General features: G+C 31.4%; 1 protein-coding gene across 1 annotated transcript; it reads right to left on the reverse strand.

Annotated features, from left to right (window-relative positions):
* Positions 1 to 14: 14 nt before the first annotated feature.
* LOC136980647 (uncharacterized) lies at positions 15 to 20,025 on the reverse strand. The gene is made up of 3 exons (XM_067276787.1): positions 19,869 to 20,025; positions 14,504 to 14,686; positions 15 to 1,042 (listed from the first exon to the last, which is right to left on the reverse strand). Exons 1-3 carry the CDS (start codon positions 19,933 to 19,935, stop codon positions 822 to 824), a joined length of 471 nt encoding a protein of 156 aa, XP_067132888.1. The 5' UTR covers positions 19,936 to 20,025; the 3' UTR covers positions 15 to 821.
* Positions 20,026 to 21,082: the final 1,057 nt, after the last annotated feature.

Genomic DNA, 21,082 nt, shown 5'->3' on the forward strand with positions numbered 1-21,082 from the left:
TCTTTCAAACTCAATTTGTATCAAATTCAAAAAATTTTATTATAAATTTCCTTGAGATTCCATATACAAATACATCTGTTATTAAAATTTACTTTGAAAAAAATGAAAAAATAATTATGGAATGTTTTTGTTTACACTTCATTTAACTGTAAAAACTTTTCTTTTAATCTACTAACAACAGATTTCGCTACTCGAAACACATAATTTTCTAATTAACTGCAACAAAACACAATACAAAATTTCGAAAAGAAAACTGACGCAGGCTTATGTATAATATAATATATAATTAATGAATGAACAATGTATGAAATGTGAGATTTTTTTTATCATTATATATAAATTATATGATGATATTTTTTAAATAAGTCGTGGATTTGACAAAAGAATAAAATGATTTTCACAAATATTTTCAATCTGACTAAAATATTATGCATAATTTTTCTGAAAAATTTAATTTTTCATTCTAAATATAATATTTTAATAATAATAAAAAAAAATAATAATAATAATAATGAAACAATTCTTGCATAAGTTCTTATATAGAACTATCTTTACATTCTATAACAAACACATGCACATACAATATATAATAACTTTCAAACAGATCACACAAAATCTGACCAAAATCCTAATATCACATCTTTGCATTCGATCGAAAACTCGATCTTGCATTTTAACAGGTCGCGTGCCTCACTTTTCTTTTGAATATATAAAAATAAATTTACCGAAAAATAAAATTCTTCTCAAACAATTGTTATAACTATGATTGTATATTCACATTCGGTACAAATTTAACTTATCTGAGTTCGTCGTTCCGAATACTATACAGAAAACAGTGCCGCCAAAATGGATGCACTCAAGAGAGTCAAGACGACGCCGAGAGAGACAGTTCTTGATTCGGCGCCGTTACAGCCGTCTTTCGTACAATAGCATTCTTCCCAGTACACACCGTTTTCTTTGTAACCCCAGTCACATCCCCAGTTCACACCTCGAGGAGACGAGGAAGCGCACCGTCGAATTACCGTGCGCCATCTTCCGTCCTCTGTAAAAAGAATAAAAATCATTTTTAGGTCTTTGATCTTTACAAAAATAATTTAAAAAGATCTTTAATCTTCAATCATTCCCGTATTATTAATTTAACTCTTAAAGCATTTCTCTACAGATCAAATTATGCACTTTGCAAAGGAAAAATCCAAGTAAAATCTCAATTTAATATCAAGACGACATCAAAATAACTCCATAACTATGATGTGTATTAGGACTTACAAAGAATAAAAAGCTGCATAACATTGGGTGCATTCCATTATACATCAAACAGCACTGTGGTGAACCGCAATGTACTAAACAGTGTTCCGATATAGACCGGCAAGTTCGTCAGTGCAGTGACTGAAGCACATCGCGCACATTGGGCTGTGGATGTAACAGGTTCTAATGAAGCAATATGGCTGCCACCACAGTTGTTTTAATAAAAGAATTCTGCAAATGCCAATGTAGCACTGTTTCTGCCATCTAGTTAGGTTGCCAGATGTTCCAGTAAAATTTTATAAACCATTCAGCAGTGCATCAGTTATGGCTGAGACTGATACATATAGGAATGTACCCATTGTTATCATTATATACATCATAGAAAGTTATAACCAATAAGAGAATCACAATAATTTGAAAAATGCACTTTCACATGGAATGAAATTTAATAAAAATACCAAGAAATAATAGCAAAAACATCATATAAAACTTTATATTGCATTGAACTTCTCATTCCATATAATGAAATTTTTTCATGTAAGTATCTATTAATATTTGGCATTTCGTTATCTGTTACTCCTTGGTCCAGTTTAAAGCAGAATGCTATGATTTTATTATAGGTGGTCCTTGACTTTTGAACAACTTGCTTCTCTCATATGTAATGTTTTGATTCACTGAAATCATTCTTCATGTACCAAATTTGCACCTTTAAAGTATTTTCAATTGAGATACAAAAACTAAGCATTAGAGAGTGATGCTTTCCGCCAGTCTTTATTACTGTAAATTATTAAGATCATTTCGGGCAAGCTTCGAAATGCTACCATTTTAAATTACTGTAATTACGTTAATTATTATCTAAGAAGTATGCAATGTACATCAATCGTTAGAGTAACTGTCCAAGTTTCACCTCCCATCTGCATTCAAACATTTCATTACCTACTGTCTGTAGAAGTGCCATAAACAAAAATGTGAGTCCGCAATAGGAAAGACGTTCTGTGTTCTGAAATTCACAAAGTCGGAATCACTTGTCACCGTGCAACATACCGTACGTAATCTGCAGGAGAGACAATTGTGGCCGTTGCAGGAGTGACTAGAGATATGCCGTAACAAGTATAGGAAGAATTTTAGTATCAGTCTGACGTGTGGCATGAGACGCGAGGTATACACATTAAAAGAAACTGTAATGAGAGAATGTGAAATTGGGACAATTTTCCAATGTTTTAATGTACATTACAATGTTCTTGGATAATAATTACAATAATCTAAAATGATGGCATTGTTTTTGGAAGACCCTGTATATTTAAATAGTCACTGATTATTGAAGTTCATTCAAATCTTTTTGACAATCTAGAAGAATTTGCAATAAATTTATGACGACAATATCCTCTTTTTACCCCCTAATTACTAATTCCTTATTTTAAATTAGCAAAATGTGTCAAATCAATTAAGATCAGCTAATTGAGATTCTATTACATTTAACAGCAAAATAATAGACAATAGATAAATGATTAGTTACATTTATTTTAAATCCTTAAACAATGCTTAAAGTTTAGAACGACAACGCTTAGCCGATTGCACGATTATTTCGTATGCTTTACGAATATCTGAGAACATTTTAACTAGTAAAAAAAACATTATTTCCGCTTGATTAAACATTTTTATACATTTATTTTATGGCCTGTTTGAAATAACAAAACTTGTTAACATATTTATTCCTACTTTCGGGAGAATTTGTCTTCGTAATTGAGTTCATAATCTCTTCTTTCATTTAAATTGAAATTTTTCATTTACACTTCTAACATTATTAACTAAAATGTAAATTTTTAATTCAAAGTGCGCACAAAATACAGAAAGAAATTCTCAAACAGTTTTAAAAGAAAAGAAAACAATAAAGTCTAACCACTTTAATACATTCTAACTTTCATTGCAATTTAATAAACCTTAAGTTCTGCAATTATATTTGTGTTAATTTAATAATAATAAATTTGAATCGGTAATTAATTTATAATTTTTACTCAAAATAAATTGCTTAACTTCAAATACTTTAAGGCTAAATATTTTCAAACCCTTAACATTTATATTATACCAGAGGGACTTTGCCCCATTATTCCGAATATCCATAAAAATTTCACGACAATTCGTCGAGTTTGAGCGCTGCCATTTCTATTTCCCCCTCCCCGTGACGGGAAGAAGCGTCGTTACGATTTTAAGTACTTTAGATATTAAATGAAACCTTGAGCGAGAAATTATTACGGCTTTATCACTCAATGTTTCAATGTTAAAACATTAAGAATATCAATCGTAAGTTTGAAAACTGTTTTCTTAACACTTTAAACCAGGGGTGTCAAACTCAGACTGCTTAAGTGCCAATTTTTTGTCTCGAGTATGACAGCGGGCCAGATGTTTTTAGCCTTTGTAGCCAAAACTTTTCTAAAAAGTAGCCCGAAAGAAGCCGACTCGAAAATTCCTTTTTAATAACCCGAGATTTCACAATAAAATAGAAAAAAAAAATCATCATTTCTAGTTTCCCAGCAATAACTTTAATCACAGAACAAACATTTTCGGCCAGTTTACAGGCCTGAAGCCGGTGTGTAAAATAATTTGGAAATAAGGATGGCAATACTCAAAATACGGGCATAAACTGTAATTTACTAATATGTTGAAAACACGCATTTTATATGCAAAATGGTGAGAATTATGCAATAAATGATCTTGCCAAGAACGTACTTTAATTTGAAATTCAAAAGATGAAATAGAGAAAACATAACGTAAACAAGAAATTAAGCACAAAAATAAATCAAATAAAATAAACATCTTTATGTAATATGAATAAATCAGAACAATAATTGAGTTTAATACTTAATAAACAAAATTGTTGTTTGTTTAAGTACAAAATATCACATTTTATACGGTATCAAAATAATAAAAACATATTCAATAGCATTATTAAATTGATGTCGCAGGCCGCAACTAATTGTCATGGCCGGCGGGCCGTATCTTTGACATCCCTGCTTTAAACCAATGGTGCCCAAACTACGGCCTCGGGCCAAATCCTGCCCACAAATGTTCGCCACATTGTCAATAAATGATAGAATTAGAACATTTTTTTTTTCTATACGTGACATACGGAATATACAGAACGTTTGTGACCTCCTCCAACCACTTATGTGCAGTTTGGCCCACCAATCAAAAAGTTTGGGACCAGCTACTGCTTTAAACGATCGGTTAACTTAACTAGATTAAGATAAAAATCCATTTAATTTCTTAACGTTTAATTAGAATTCTTATTTTCGTTACAGAAACATGCAGACAACTAATGTGTTTTTAATCAATACACGCACAAGCAATTCGTGTAACTCAAACTTTAATTACATTATATATTAAGAAAATAAATAAGAATTTGTTAAAGGACTACAAAGGATTCAATCCCAGGTTGGATTACAAAAGTCCTTATATAATAAGCTAGATCGTCGATATACATACATATATCACTTTGTTTCAAGCAGTGTACTGGTGGTAAGGTTAGCGACGAACTGTTATTGTGATTTGGCAATGTCAAATCGGACAATACGAAGAAAACTGCTCGGTTAATATTCTCCTTCCAACTTTAAACAGGTTATTTAATAAAAGAGGCTGCTTGCAAAACATTGAAATACACTAATTACATGATTTATATAAAAATAATCTTAAATCATGCAGCAGAAAAAAAATTACATAATAAATACATAAATTTTGCTTGTTACTAAATTTTTTAACGAACGAAATTATTTCATTTCGTATTATAATGTTTAACTTACAACATAACGTATTATACTACAAAATAATCTGTTTGCATTATGTAGTATATAATGTATATACTACATAATGTTTAATAGTATTTAATACATAGGTTGAATAACTATGCCACTTTACATTTCATGTATTTTCAGAAGCATCTTATATTAAATTTTGGTACTCTTCTTATATATGATGCATAAACTTCAATATAATATCTCAAATTTTGACATACAAGTCTGTAAAGATTGCCATCACAAAGTAAAACAGATAAAATTTGTAGAGTTTAAATAATATATACATACATAAATATTGTTTAACTAATGCTAGTCAAAATAGTGATCAAAGAATTGGTACCAATCTACCGTACAAGCCGTCGACTGCCGATCTATACGGTGTTTCCAGAGAATGATCTACATAATATTGATAATTATATCACCGTGTGTACTCTAATTATAAAGATACTATGACACGAGTGTCCAGATCAGTGGCGTAGCAAATATAACCGATGCCCGGGGCACGACACTCCTCCTTCCAGAAACACACATATTTGTCTCCGAAACCATTTGGGTGCCTCTCTGCGAGTGGTGCCCAGGACATGATACACCTCTTGCATCCCCCTCACTCCATCATTGGTCCAGATACTTAAATGAACGCGCACACAAATATGAACCTTTGAGAGAGTGGTGTGTATGTGTGTATATGTGTAAGTATGCACGTGTGTGTGTGTGTGTGTGTGTGGAAGAATATCAAAACAAATGAACCATTTGTTTTGTTATTCTTCACCATTTGTTAATTATAATTCAGTTTACAAAAGTATCTTCAAAATGCAAATTTTCACTTTTCTCAATAATTTCACAACAGAAACACAAATGAACAAAAAAGATAATTTTTGTAATTATTACATTGATTAGAATATTTTTATTCCAGTAACCTTTTCGGCTTTTTTTATTTTACGAAGTTTAACAAGAAATCCACATAATGACTAGTAGTTAATATAAAATGTAATCAATACTGAGATCACAAATTTAGAATTCACTTCAGGCAAACTGCCAAAAATGAAGATTAAAATAAAAATTGTATTCAATTGTAAAATATTTTTTAAAAAAAATTAGAATTTAAATCCAGAAATCTTCTATTTTACAAATTTATGTTAATATACTTCAAAGATCTTAGAAGAAAATGCATATTACTTAAGCATACTCAAATGAAACTGAACATTTTGAAATATTCTTTATAAAGATTTTTTATGTAGAAAATTCTATAACTGTAATGAACAAACATTCTCAGCTACATAAGCTGCCATCATTAGGTTTAACGTTATGCTTTTGTTCTTGAAATATCTAGAAATCCTTTTCAAACACAAAATCACCTTCACGGTTTCGTTAGGTGTGGCAGGCATCGCTCTAACATTCTACATATCATCCAAAAACTTGCAAAAAATCATGGTTTCCTACAAACACAATATAGTTTAATTTCCTTTTACAATGATCCTTTGCCTGAATCAATGTCTAGAGTACCCAGTAAAGCCTTTAGAATGATAAGCTATATCTCTTATGCTAAATATATACAACAGTATAACCAATAGGGAAGTGTATGACATCATATTCAAAAGGAGACTATTACTATTTCTCAGAGAAAATAATGATAAAACAAACTGCCAATTGGCATTTATTAGAATAAAACATCATTAATATGATATGAGAATAAACTTTTCAATCATACTAGCAGCCTTAGCATCCCGGTGGGACAACGTGGCTTCGTGAGATGAAGCCATGTTGTCCCATTGGGATCATCAAAGAGAACAATGACCCTGCAGTTGCCAAATATATAGTAAAATCATCAAAATTTACAAATATGAACACAAGTGTTCCTGTGCTTTAGGAATGCGAACAATTTATCAGACACACAATACATGGTGTATTTTATACCTGTATAAATCACTCTTAGTTACATACACACAAATTTGTTATACTTGTTAAGTTACTGTTAATTTTAATTATTATTTATTGAGTAATTGTACACTTTTATATTCATTAAATTTATTGCATTTTTAGTATTTTATATTCATTAATTTTATCATATTTTTAATTTAACTAATTCTATAACTTGGAATTTTTTGTTCTTAAACATCTAAATTTCAGCCCGACGATAGCTACTGATGTAACTGAAAATGCTTGTTCATTAAAAAACTAAAGGCTTAGCATTTAAAATCCGGTATTAATTTTTTCGTAAAGTCAATGAATGAATGCTATGCAAAATTTCTATGAACAAAGTGCATTAATAATGAATAAAATACTAATATCTATGTTGAAAATTAATTTTAAGCAATAACTGGATAAACTGTGAAACTAAACCTTTAATATCAGTAAGTGTTTAACAAACAAGCAAACATTTACCACTAACTTAATTAGCCATCCTCATCTGGCGACCAGTCAATTTTCTTCTGAACAGTTCTCTCTCTCTTGCGTGCCGTATCAGAAATCCTGACGTCGACGAGCACCTGGCGCAGGTTAAAAGTGGTTAGTAAGGCACCAAGGTGTATCCTGGGGGAAGTTACAACCAGAGTGATTCCCCATTGCCTTCTCTGGTACACGTTGTTACGCGAGGGAAATGCCTTCCGGGAGGTCTTGTAAGGGAAACTGGCCCCTATTCGGGTGTTACAGTTCATCTCCAGATAATTCTTCCCCCAAATAGTTTGTTATCATATATTTTTCTTTAAACATTTTTTCCTCATATTATTATTTCCCTAAATAATCTTTCACAATGTTATTTGTTTAATTTTTCTTATTAATAAATTGTCGGCAAAAGCCGAATGCCACAGAAACGTCACTGTATCAAACGGAGCATAAAATTAAATACTCAGTTACATCTGCTACGTATGATACATTTTTATCATATATATATTTTTGTCTTACTATAAATAATAATAAATTAGTTCAATGAAATGTGAAAGAACTGAAATATGCATACTACTACTAAAACAGCTCTATACTTACAAAACTAATGAAATGACTCATTTTAACATGAACGATATTCTCTCTAGAGATTACATTTGTAAGTTGTGTATGCAATTCATCCCCTGAAATTTACTTGTCTTAATTTAAAGTTGTCCGCAGGAGAATTATGCAGACATAAGCAGAACGGAGAGTCGGAATCTGAGTCGAGGAATCAAATCTTTTTATGGGAGTCAAAAGTCAATTTTTAAAAAAATTGACTGCCGATTCCCCGTCCCCGGACGTAAGCGTCCAGCGTAATAATAGAAACTACCGACTAAAGCGACATTACAGAAATTGCTTTTTAAAACTGTGGAAAAATTGTTTGGGAAAGAACTGTTCGAACTGTCTGGCCGAATGGGAAATGATGGGAAAGAAGTGTCTTGAGAAGAAACATCTGGAGAAAATGTCAGGGGAAGAATTACCAAGAAACAATTGTCAAGAGCGAACTGTCTGGAAAAAAAGTAACAGGAAACCTCGGCTTCTAAATCTACACATAGAAGACTTTATATCCGTGTACGGAGCATAAAAAAACTAGTATATAAACTATTTTATGTGAAATCATACATAGAAATATGTTATTAATTTTTAATTCTTTGATATTTTATAATATCCATCACTCTTTTAATGCAATTAATTCTTTCTAAATAATTTCTAAACACCAATATTGATAGCCAAATAAATAAACAAAATGATTATCCATTATTCTATTTACTTACTTTTTTATCGAAATTTTTTGAGAATTAATAGAAAAACAATTTCTTTCATTCATCAAGACATCAAACTTCATTCTCTCCATCTTTTACAAACAAACTAAATACTGTTAAAAGTTTCCAGCTGCAAGTGCCAAAAAATTTCACGATATTTCCTTTGATTCATTTGACGTTTCAATTTATAAAACGTACTTTGGAATCACTACGAAACATTGAAAGACTGACAACTAAAAGTTCTTTTAAAGCGCTTACGACAACGTTTGTTACTAGCAAATTTCACACGGCCGACGTATTTTTTTAATAGCGCGCTCCCATTAATCGTTAATGCCTAAAGAACCCAATGTCGTACATCAATTTTAATAAATGCAACTGAATTTTTATGTAATCTTCCACGTTTACCGTAGTTAGCATGTGTTTTTATTTTAGAAAAATTAGAATGAGATCACTCTCGGGAGAAATGCCAAAAATTTTCAATCTGTTAAGAAAAAAAAATCAATCAGATAATCTATTATGTTTTTATTTCATGATCATTCCTATTTAGTAACATTTCAAGTATGTGTTAAAGATATTAAATCAAGAAAAGAAAGCCTTAAAAGAAAAGTCAATTATACCCCGATATTAAAAAACTGCATAAAAATACAGAAATTATGTGTTAATAATATGATTTCTTGTAAGAGAAATGATTACATTATTTGGATACTGAAACACAAAAGCAATTTTAAAAAATCCATCAGCAAGTTGCATAACTTTCTCCACAAAAATATTTAAATTGTATGCGGTGCGATCTATTACGAATCTTCGTTTCGTCCGACCCCACTCGAGATACGACACGTGATCTCTATCTCTCCACCTCCTCGACTTTTAATCCCGGAATTTAATTGCGTCGATCTCCTAATATGCAAACATTCCTGCAAAATTTCAAAAATTTTCGACAAAATGCATGCTTTTAATTGAGTTATTAAGCTTCAGAGTGGGTGAACAAAATTGTGCCTCACACACACACACTAACATCCATACATACAGGAAAAACCCCCAAATTTTTTTGCATTTCTTGAGATTTCAAGGTCCAGAGTCCAAGAATGTAAAAATCTTGGGAATTGTTTTATAACTGATTGCTACACTTTTCCTGTTATATATAACTGCCAGGAAACTAATATCATTAACTTGTTATATTAATTATAATAATGCATTACTATAATACTGATAATTAAGACAACCAAAAGTAGTTATTAATAAATAAGGTTTCGAACTTATTCATTAATAACTCTACTTCAACTCTGATGTAAAAAGAGAAAAGTAAGAATACATATTCACTGTTCTTTTATATGTATATATATATTTATTTATAAAAGTTAAATGAATAAAATATGTATGAAAAGTAAATGCAATACAGTTTTGACGAATGAGCGGAACAAAGATCTGATGATATGTACAAGAATTGTATGTATCAATATAATCTTGTCTGTACATCTCAATTCTATAATATATTCTGTCCTGAATTTTAAAAAATAACTTTTTAGAAGAAGAATTTTTACAAGTTTTCAATGCCAAAGACACTTTTAAATAGTTTGGAAGTTTACACGTACGGGCAGAAAAGCTTGTAAAGAAAGGCCGACTCTGTTAGCATTGCATTCGGATGGTGACAACAGATGCATAGAAGACCGAAATGTTTCTATATTAGCCTTCAATTTTCTAATTTACCAAATTTTATTGCTTGACTATTTAAAAGATAACAGTGGCATCAACAAATCATCATCACTGTATGCATCTAGTAATATTTTGTATATATTTTAGTGATTATTTTTAAGCCAAAACTGTGATTCTGTTCTATACTACGATCTAAACAATAAAATTTTATGTTGATTTACCTGAGAAAAATGTTTTATTGAGAGTACGAGTGCACGTGCAAGCAAATACGAGTGCGTGGGCACGTGCGTACTTTGTCAACAAAGAAAATTTGTATTTTTGTGTTCATTTTCCGAAACTTTAAGAACAAATTAGCATTCGACGAGATGACCCTTTCATATGTAAATGTTAATGTAACTTTCCTCCGACATATGATTTTGTATAATGCATCATTGCTTTGTAGATTGCAGTAAAATCATATTAGAAAATTATAATAAAATTTACATTATTTTAAATATTTTGAAGTAATACTAATATACAGGGTGGGCATAATTAAAGTTTCCCCATTCAGTGCACACACTGTAGCTATAACCAACGAGCAAACTCACACCAAAATTTGTAAACAGACTATGCAAAGAATGTAGAAAAGGATTTTGCAAAAGAAAATTTAGTTCAAAAACTTCTGCTAGGAAAATACAGGAAACAAAACAAAAACACAACAAACATTTATTCATTCCACAAGAGACGTGCCTTCCATGGAGGACGTTTTCTCACGTAAGGAATGTTACTCGATGTGTACTCTATTGTTCTAATGTAAAATCCGAAGGCAATAAACAGTTGACTTTATTTGTAATGTTTAAGGTAACAGATTAAAATGTCACTTTAAGAATTAGTCTTCGTTATTTACTGCATTTTATTACTGTTATTAACTGTGCCTACATTGACATAAAAACAATACATGAAGCTAAAATTATGCTATGATTTCTGTTACCCGTTACAATTATAAACGAACGTCGATAATTTACTCGCACGAGACAATCGCGATTTACCGACGAGACGAGTTCCGGGAGGCCCAATTTTTCTACGCGCATTAAAAGTCGGGAGCTTTGTTTTGTAATTCGGGTTCACGAAATAACAAATTGCAGTTTATTTTACGCGTGTTAATTATTGTAAAATTTACATAATTAGAAAGCTTCTAAGAACTCTGTACCTTATTTGCCCATTTTGAAAAGTAACTGCTAAATTTAGGAAACCGAAACATCCATTTAGAAATGCTTTCAGACTGTTTTAGAACTTCTATTTGAATTGCTAATGCTGGACAAAAATAGTCAAAAAATGTTTCTAAAAAAAATGATTTTTGCTTTCCTTAATATATAAATATTTTGAATGTAATCGTTTTTAATTCATTTTAATTTAAAAATTTGCTTGTACTAAGAGGAAAATGTTCGAATAAATCTATAGATTTATCTATATTCAAATCGTATTATTCAATAAATCTGGAAAATGGAAAGCAGAATGCAAGGAAATATGAATGTATTCCTGTTAAAATATTAATCTAGAAACAAGACTTCAATCATTTGACATTAACCTAATCTAGAACAAAACTCTTCCTTATACACTAGTTTTGCATCTACTTGACCTAGATTACGAAGCGAGTCTAATAACTTATCTTATAAATATAGAACCGATATAAAATATTCTATTACTCGAGTAGTTTTTTACCAAAGGGATTTTATATATATTTAAATTTTCTAATATAGTATAATCTCTACCATTAATTAATAATCATTGCAAATAGTTTTTGCAAATATTTAATATAAAACACAGTTGTTGATCTCTAAATAGTTATTGTTATAACTATTGATCTAACTAGCAGACGAGCCTCGTGTTGCCCGGGCAAAAAATAACAACAAATATTACGATTATTACATTATTTCGAACTTCAAACCCTTTTATATTATATTATTTGATTTATATAACTACAAAGGTTACCTTACGTAAGTGTTTATCACACCGAATAACCAATCTAACACATTTTAAAAATTCTTTAGAGAAAGAAAATTTTTAAAATGTGTTAGATTGGCCACTTGGTGTGATAAACCCTTACATAATATCCCCTTTGTAGTTATATAAATCATATACTATATTATAATAAACATTAAAACAAAAACCATATAAAGAGTTTGGTTATTTCAGTCTATTGTTGTCACATTTATTGCATTACTTGGATGGTACAAAAAACTCTAAGAAACAACCATTCGCAGCCAAATATCAAATGGTAATCTGCCAACCAATCAAATCTCGTGAAAAACGGACCACATATTTAATACATATCTTCACAACACACCGGGATGAATATAAAATAAGACTCACGTCGACCATTAACTGGTGTGAATTACAATTAACTCTTGAATAACAAACATTTTCGTAACCCCTTACTGGACTCTTCTTTGGGCTTTTTTCGATTCAAAATAAGCTGGATCTTAAGAAAACGTTTGTTATTCAAGAGTTAATCATAATTAACACCAGTTAATGATTGAGTCTTATTTCACCACATATTTAAACTTGCCCCCCTAAAAAACCATTTAAAACATTTTGGGCTTTCTGGCAACCTAGTATTATGTAATTTTTCTATTCGAATGCCACTGTAGCACTGGTCCAATAGAAAGAAGGGACCGTTGCGGAAGGGGGTTCACGTAATTCGACCAAAAGTAGTCATTGACCTCCTCCTGGAAAAGAGGACAATTAACGACTACTAATTAATACAGTCTACTGTTAATATTTGAAAAGTGATACCAGGCTGTGTTGGCCCGGCATGTGATGGAAGTTGCTAACTTTAATGTCCGAAAGACTTTGTATGACTTGTTTAAATAAAATCTTGTATAATTGCTTTTATGTGACGATTAAGTGTTTATATTTTTGCAACAGATTGTATAAACTACATGGGAAATATGTTCTTGTAAATATTGCATTTACAGAAAATTATTGGGCTGCAATTTGAAAAAACTGCAACCTATAAATTCCGCGTCTGACCGTCCTTCCTTAATCTCGAGAATGGATGAGATATATGAAAGTTGAGATCAAATTTGGAAAGTTTAGGGGAGTAGGAGGTCTGATTAACCATATATGAACTTCCGGTACAAACTGGAAGTCACGTTACTTCGATTCAAACTTTTCCCCTAAACGGAGTTAGATAGATAACCAGTACGACTCTATTCCTAAAAGCATGAAGTACAGGGGCAAGACACCACTAAAAAGAATTGAAAATATTCTGACAAGAAATTGCAGCCAGAAGAAATTAGTCAAACAGCCTAGAAGTGTACAGCAAAAAAATCAGGCAAACATCCTCATTTATATATATATTAGATAAATTTATTAAAAAATAACAATTGAATAAATGATCTCTAGTGACAGAGAAGGGAGATGCCTAACACTAGAGATTGCTAATTATTGCATTAAACTTTAAGATGCACCTTATTTCCAGAGATACTAAAACCTGATGAAGGTCATCTATCTTCATCAGATTCAAGTAAATATAGCACTTCCTTATACAGAATGGTTAGAATTAAATTAATGGTAAACTGATACTCAGACACACGTGGAGCCAGCCGTACCGAACCAAATCGAATGAAACTCAATATACGTGCAGTGCAGATCACGGGGAGGAAATTTACAGGAAAAAAATTAGTTGAAATTTTCACTACAAGAGGAAAATGTGGTGCTGTTCATTCAATTTGGTTCAGCTCCATGTGTGTCTGAGTACAATCAGTTTAATTCTAACCATCCTGTGTTTTATTAAAACCTATCTTTATAGTAAAAAATATATATTCCAAGAAATGAAATATTTTAGTAATTTGATAAAAATATGATTAAAAAAAAAATTGGTTAATGTTAACTATGGTTCCAAAATGGCGGCTCGTCTCTAATTCCAGCAAATAGAAGAAAGGAAACAGTGGGGATGCACGTTCTAACCTAACCTATTCAAATAATTTTGTTGGTAATAATTATGGTAATTTATTAGAATAGGTTAGGTTAGGTTAGAATGTGCGTCTCCACTGTTTCCTTTCTTCTATTTGCTGGAATCAGAGACGAGCCACCATTTTGGAACCATAAGTAACATTAACCAAAAAATTATTAGTGAATACTTACTTATGAAACCACGTGGACTTTGTTGTATACTTTTGAAGCAAAATACACCAGTTGTAACAGCATCTTCACCTAAACATTCTACTGGCTGATTTCTTTCAAGATCAAAAGTAGAATAAGCACCGCATACGTCTTCGCCACTTCCATCCTGATCCGAACTACACTGATAGCATTTAATGCTTCTACCTATAGAAAATTTTCACATTTATAATTTATAGTTTTAAAATAACTTGATTAAAGACAAATATAATGATTATATATTTAAAATGAAAACAAATAGTATTATTTGATCATAAAAGTATAGAGTACAGGTATGTGCCACAACAATGTTCCACTTAACAGACTACTTATATGACAGAGGTTCCATAAGTTTATAATTTGCAGCTGGTTTGCCTTCTCTACATTGAGATACATAAATACTTACCATTGTGTTACACATAGCTTATGAGTAGTATCTTCTATATTTACATTTTTTGTATTATTTTTTATTTGATTTTTTAATTTTTCAAACGGAGAGTTAAGCTTCCAAAAACCATCCATGTACACTACTTTGTTACAAACTACAATCAAAAGATTTGTAGTTTAGATTAGTTGTAGTTAGATTTATAGAAATTATTGTTACTATTTGTCTGTATTAACCATCATAGTAAACTTTGTCCATCCTTACCCAATAAATGAATTCAATACCTTTTCCCATGTATATTAATTTAGAATTAAATTTGTTTTATCCAGAAGAAATATACTGTTCCATGGTCACTTTTTCCCATTCAATCTTGCATCCACCAGTGGCTGAGAGGATAAAACCACAGAACCCTGATAGTTGGTTGTGGGTTTACGCCTCACCGATGAGCTGGCCACATGATGTTTTGTAGTCTTTCTTCACATGTCTAACATCCAAATAGGAGCCAGTTCATCAGTAGAGCACCCATGCATTGTGTTGCTGTATCCTAACAAAACAAACCATTCAGTCTTGCACAACTATATATATATATATATACACACATATACATTTTCAAGTTAGGCCACCTGAAAAAGATTGCTTCCCTGTCAGCAAGTCCAGCTTCTGCAATTTGGTCAGTGTCTTAAAAAGTCAGGAAATGGAAAGATGAAAAGGACTTGGTTATTATATTATCCAACAAAGAAAAAATACCAGCTATTATTCAAAGATCATCATCACACATTGAGAGTACTTTAGAGAATATTTAAGCCAAGAGTCCTACTTAACAATGTCAATTAAAGTTAAAGCTTTCAGAATTCTAAGGATCTTCCATTTTGCTTCTTTTTCCAAATACCAACAAAACATGTTCCTCCATGACTTGTTTGACTTTCTAAAGAAACTAAGACTAGGTGGCTTGTCAAGTCTGTTTTAGAGAATAGTTTTTCACCAACTGTAGGAATGGAAGAGAAATTGGAATCTTTCCTGAAGTGTCACCTCAAAAATTTTTGTTAACAACAATTCATATACTGTAGTCAAGCAAGTTTAGCAGCTCAATGCATCAAGGAGTAATCTTTTTACAGTGTTTGATTATAAAAGCCTACATACTTCTTTGAAGCTTAAGGCCATATACACACTTACTACACTTGCTCTATATGATGAAGGTCTGGAGTTGAATAATTTCATAGTATGTAAACACCATTGTCTATTCTTCATACTTTCAGTTTGATTGTTTCGCCAAGGTCTGCTGTTTGCTGACACTGATTGTTAGAGCTTTAAGCAAATACATCATTGCAATTTTTTTAGTATGTCAATCCCCCTTGTAGTTTGGAACAACCAAAAGACACGTGTTTTGTTTGACAGATTAATTTAAACATAAGTTCTCTCCATGAAAATTGACCAGGTCCACAAAACTTCAATGTATTATCTCAATACTGATATCAGAAATCAAAGGAGATGAATCAAAACAACCAATTATAATTCTTCAGCTGTAAATCCAAGTTCAAACTCATGACCATTTTAAGTAAAAAGAGACTGACCCATTTATTCTCTTATACATCATGCTTTTCTATACTCATTGACAACTGCTGACATGCCTGCCAAAATCAAGCCAATTACCTATATAGATAAATCTTTTGTCTTTCCACTCCAACTTATCCACAACTGGTCCAATGACATCAGTGCGAAATTTTTCAAAATACAAAGAACACGACAAAAACAGGCCTTCCCTTAATATCAACATTATGGAACTGGAGGCTACTAGAATCCGCTCTAAGCATTTCAAAGACAAAAGAATCAAAGCAGCAACAATCAATTACCAACTACTTACAACCTCATTAAGAATGAAAAAAAATGACTTTTTTCTAATGAACAATTAGAATGAGCTTTACAAAATTCAAGTATGTAGGTAATAAGAACAGCATGACTTTTTATCTGGGTAGCACTTGCTCCAAACCAAAGAGCCTAAGAGGGTAACTAAAGCCCTGGCTTTTGACCAGTTGGTATGCAAGCTTTCGTTGGCAGAAATCTGAGATCATCATATTGAACATGAGACTACTTCCTATCAGAACAGCAAAACAACTGGCTATTGTGAGTCTCTCTCCCACTGAACAAATGCAGAGAAAGCAATAATTTGGATTCCTGTGGTTGCTTTTATCTCTGACCCTGATCACACAGTCGACCAGTTCCCCTTTGTGGGGTGCTCACTACTTAATATCCCTTGAAAATTATAATAATGTTTAACCAGTTTAGCACTGATATAGTGTTTCTTTTTGTCTTTCGTGGAGTTGACATGTTCCAAAACTTATATCAAATACAGTAGAGCATTGATTATCCAACTTATCGGTTAACCGACCGCGTTCTAGTCGGCAAATTCAAATGTCTGCTAGTGACGTGGCGCTACGATATTTGGTTATGTCTTGGCTACTTTAATATTATTTTTGTTAAATTTTTGCGTGTTTTAGCTGGCAGCACTGGCTCGACCATGAAAGGGAGGCTAGTATTTAAACCGAGCCTAATACACTATACTAATAATGTATTTTTTCATACTTTTCGGTTATCGGACCAACCCCAGTCCCCAATTAAGTCGGATAATCGATGCTCTACTGTAGTTCAAACCTGACAATGGCTACTAATGTATCTAGAAATGTTTATTAAAATTGATAGATACTGGATTGTAAAAGTTATTTATTTATTTATTTTAAATATTTCATTCAATTATGTATGTTTTATTAAAATAAAAATTTATTTTGTTTTGGTAGAAGTGATGATACATCGATAACAATAAAAGATTTTGTCATCTAAGAGGTACAAACCAGTGGGATCTAGATCAGGTCTAACGAAGCAATTCATGGATTCGTAAAGGATTGGAAGACAATTTTAGGAATACGAAATCATTACTCATGACAATGATTAGAAAGTAGAGAAGAGAGAAAAATCTGCTATTAATATCATATGTTATTGATATTTTTAAATTAAAATATTAGTTTTTTGTGTATAAATATATATTATTCACTGTTTGGGACTCTCAAGTTAATTACAGACTGATTTATTATTTCAAGTTGTTATCGTGTGTTAATGTCAACAATTAAACTTTTTGTCATGTTGACGAAACATTTTTAAAATCAATTCTTGCTGACACGTTCTCTCGACGTCAGCAAGAATTGTTCTACTTAAATTATGCTGAATAAATGTGATTAAGTCCAGAATATTTTGTACTCTCATACATATATTTGGTTGCATCCTTTAAAATATGGCCTCATTATTATTCTGTAGGTTTACAAGAATTTTGTTATAAATTTTTTTAAATTTACTTATATGTTTACTTGCAGTATTTCATATTCTAAATGTTTATTTGTTAGCGATTCCAAATTGTTGCAACAAATTTATAAGCTTGAAATATAATTTATTTACATTGTTTCTCTAGTTCTAATAATAACCTGAACCTAATGGATAAAATTACAGTACCGATCAATCAGACTATGGCATGTGACATTATCGAAATAGTTTTAAGTTTTATGCTATTTTATTTCTCTGGATATTCTTCCAAATATGGGTATAATCTTCCAAACACAAATGTTAATTATTTAATTATGCTTCCAATAAAAATGTTTCTTAATAAATTAATTTCTTAATTTACATATACTAATAGCAAAATTATATTGAATTTTCAAAGACCAGTCTATATTAGTGATTCCCAACTGGTAGGTGACAACATGGTATGCCACAAGAAAAAAAAAAAAACAATTAGACAAATTTAAAACAAACAATGTACTTCTGTGTATTATCAACTCTACTGCATTTCTGAAGTTTGTACCAGTAAACTATTATAGAAAAGTATTGAAGAGAGCTCTCTGACCGACCCGTTGGCCGGTCAAGTAGTATTTAATAATAAAGTATGCCGCAACCTTCGCACGATAGTTAAAGCCCTTCACTTTTAAATTTGTGAAAAAATTCTGAACTATTTCTCGAGACATTGCTAAAAATAAACTGTTTTCCGCTTTACCGGAGGTGACTAAAACACGAAAAATGCACCAACTACTTTTTGGGATTAATTGGAGTCATGCATATGCTCTGTTAAGTCTATTGCATGTTTGATATTGGTGATTTTCAAGGAATATACCTCACAAAGGATCACACATAAACCATCAACTCCTCCGACTTTTTTACTCCTTCGGGCACGAGGTCCAAACTGCCTCGTTCAGAGATGCAATTGTATCAGTCCAAAACCACCTATATTATTCAAAAACCATTATTTAATAAATTCTCTCATTCTCCATTAATATCAGTTTCTTGTTTGAAGCTTTCCATATTAAATTTAGCATATTTTTGTGTAATTCATCCATTTTCTTCTACCAAAATTTATTTACAAAAATTAATCTTTTTGAATAATATAGGAGTACAGATAATAAAATATATTCAATAACGAAGCAACTACTACTTTGTAATCAAATATATTTCAGCAGGGGGCAAAGTTTAAAATTGAGGTGGCCTATTTTCATTCTCGTGTTCCCTCCAGCCACCTTATGTTAGTGAATTTACCAAAAATAAACTAAATCAAGACAAAAACTTTCCTATTAAGATTTAATAGGAAATTATATTTCCCTTCACGTTACAAACTCGAAATACTATTGTTATATTCACGAACTGAAAACGTGTATAACATAATTTTAAACTGACAAATAGAAAACAATTAAACTTAACACGTGACACCGAACACACCCTTTAATTGACAAACTGCGAAAGAATTTAATTTAATTTAATTTAATATATTAATTCATTAATTAGAATTTAAGATATTTTTATATATTTCATTGTTTAAAGTATCGGTGGCAGACGACCCACCCAGTTACCCGTTGAGCGGCGCCATGACGTTTTACGAACAACAGAATCGATGGAATAAAAATTTTTTTGATTTATAATAAAAAATCTTACCCGACAAGAAATGTAAATATAAACTATAAACTAATAATAAACCATTCCAAGTGATTAACATCCTCATGTCTCCCGATCTTCAACCGAATTCAATGCACATCGGGCGGATGAACTATCAACGAATTGCTTCGTAACCGCTGACAAACATCAACAAAGTATCGAAAATCCGGTAACTTTATTTATACTCTTTTTTGTATTCGTTTGTATTAATTAATATTCGCGCGAGAGAAGCGGATAAAAATATAAATAAATTTAAATTGTTTAAATTTTTTTCGAATAAATTTTTAAAATTGTGTTATTATTTTTTTTTTAATCTGTTAGTTTACGAGTGTGACATCAGCGCTCCAAACGACGGGTGATGGCAAATTAAAATACGCCATCTTCATTTAAATTTTTTATTATTATTATTTTTTATTTTAAGATTTAAACACTATTTAGTGTTTTATATTTTAACGACTGTAAATAAATAAATATTATATTATATTAAATACAGCAATGGTTTATATCATTTATTTAAGAGATCGCCAATATTCAGGAAGATCAGTGATACCAACTTAGGAGTTTCTCCCTAAATTTAGGGGTTTTCATGGCAGAAGGTTGGCAACAGTGGGAAAGATCAATTGAAATTAATCCAAAGTATAGCCCCTTCCTACATGATGCATTGGGATACAAAGTCCAATAAGATGCTAGGCATCCATCAAGAAGAAATCGGCCGAAACCAAATGAAAGTGTCCAGTTCGGACCAAATGATAGAAGCCATAATGGAAACTGGTGATTTTCTTCTTTCGCATGGCAGTTATGGCCAATGCCTCGTCTTTCGAATAGCCGCAGCTAAAGCTGCAAGTCTTCTGGAAATAACTAGTCATTGAGAAATCGCAGTAATTTCGAAATTTCTAAAGCAAAGACGATAAAAATTATTTAACCTGTACGATATTAAATGGAAATACAAATGCATCCTATAAAATTCAATGTAGGTACCGATGTCATCCAGCAAGGCATTTTCTTCACGTCATGATGTGGATAAACGGCCACTTCACTCTGCATCTGAGACCGAAACTGGTCGTTAACTTCGAATGACAATTCTTGATTGTTTCCAGACGGATTGTGGCATGACGTCCCTTAACCGTACACCACCATTTTGCACAGCAACCAATAATTTCACACCTCATAGCGATCAGCAGTCTGCGCATTTCCTAAACAGACAAGCGGTCGGC

Source organism: Centruroides vittatus, unplaced genomic scaffold (genome assembly GCF_030686945.1).
Source record: "Centruroides vittatus isolate TY-2023 unplaced genomic scaffold, ASM3068694v2 contig_717, whole genome shotgun sequence".
NCBI lineage: Eukaryota > Metazoa > Arthropoda > Arachnida > Scorpiones > Buthidae > Centruroides > Centruroides vittatus.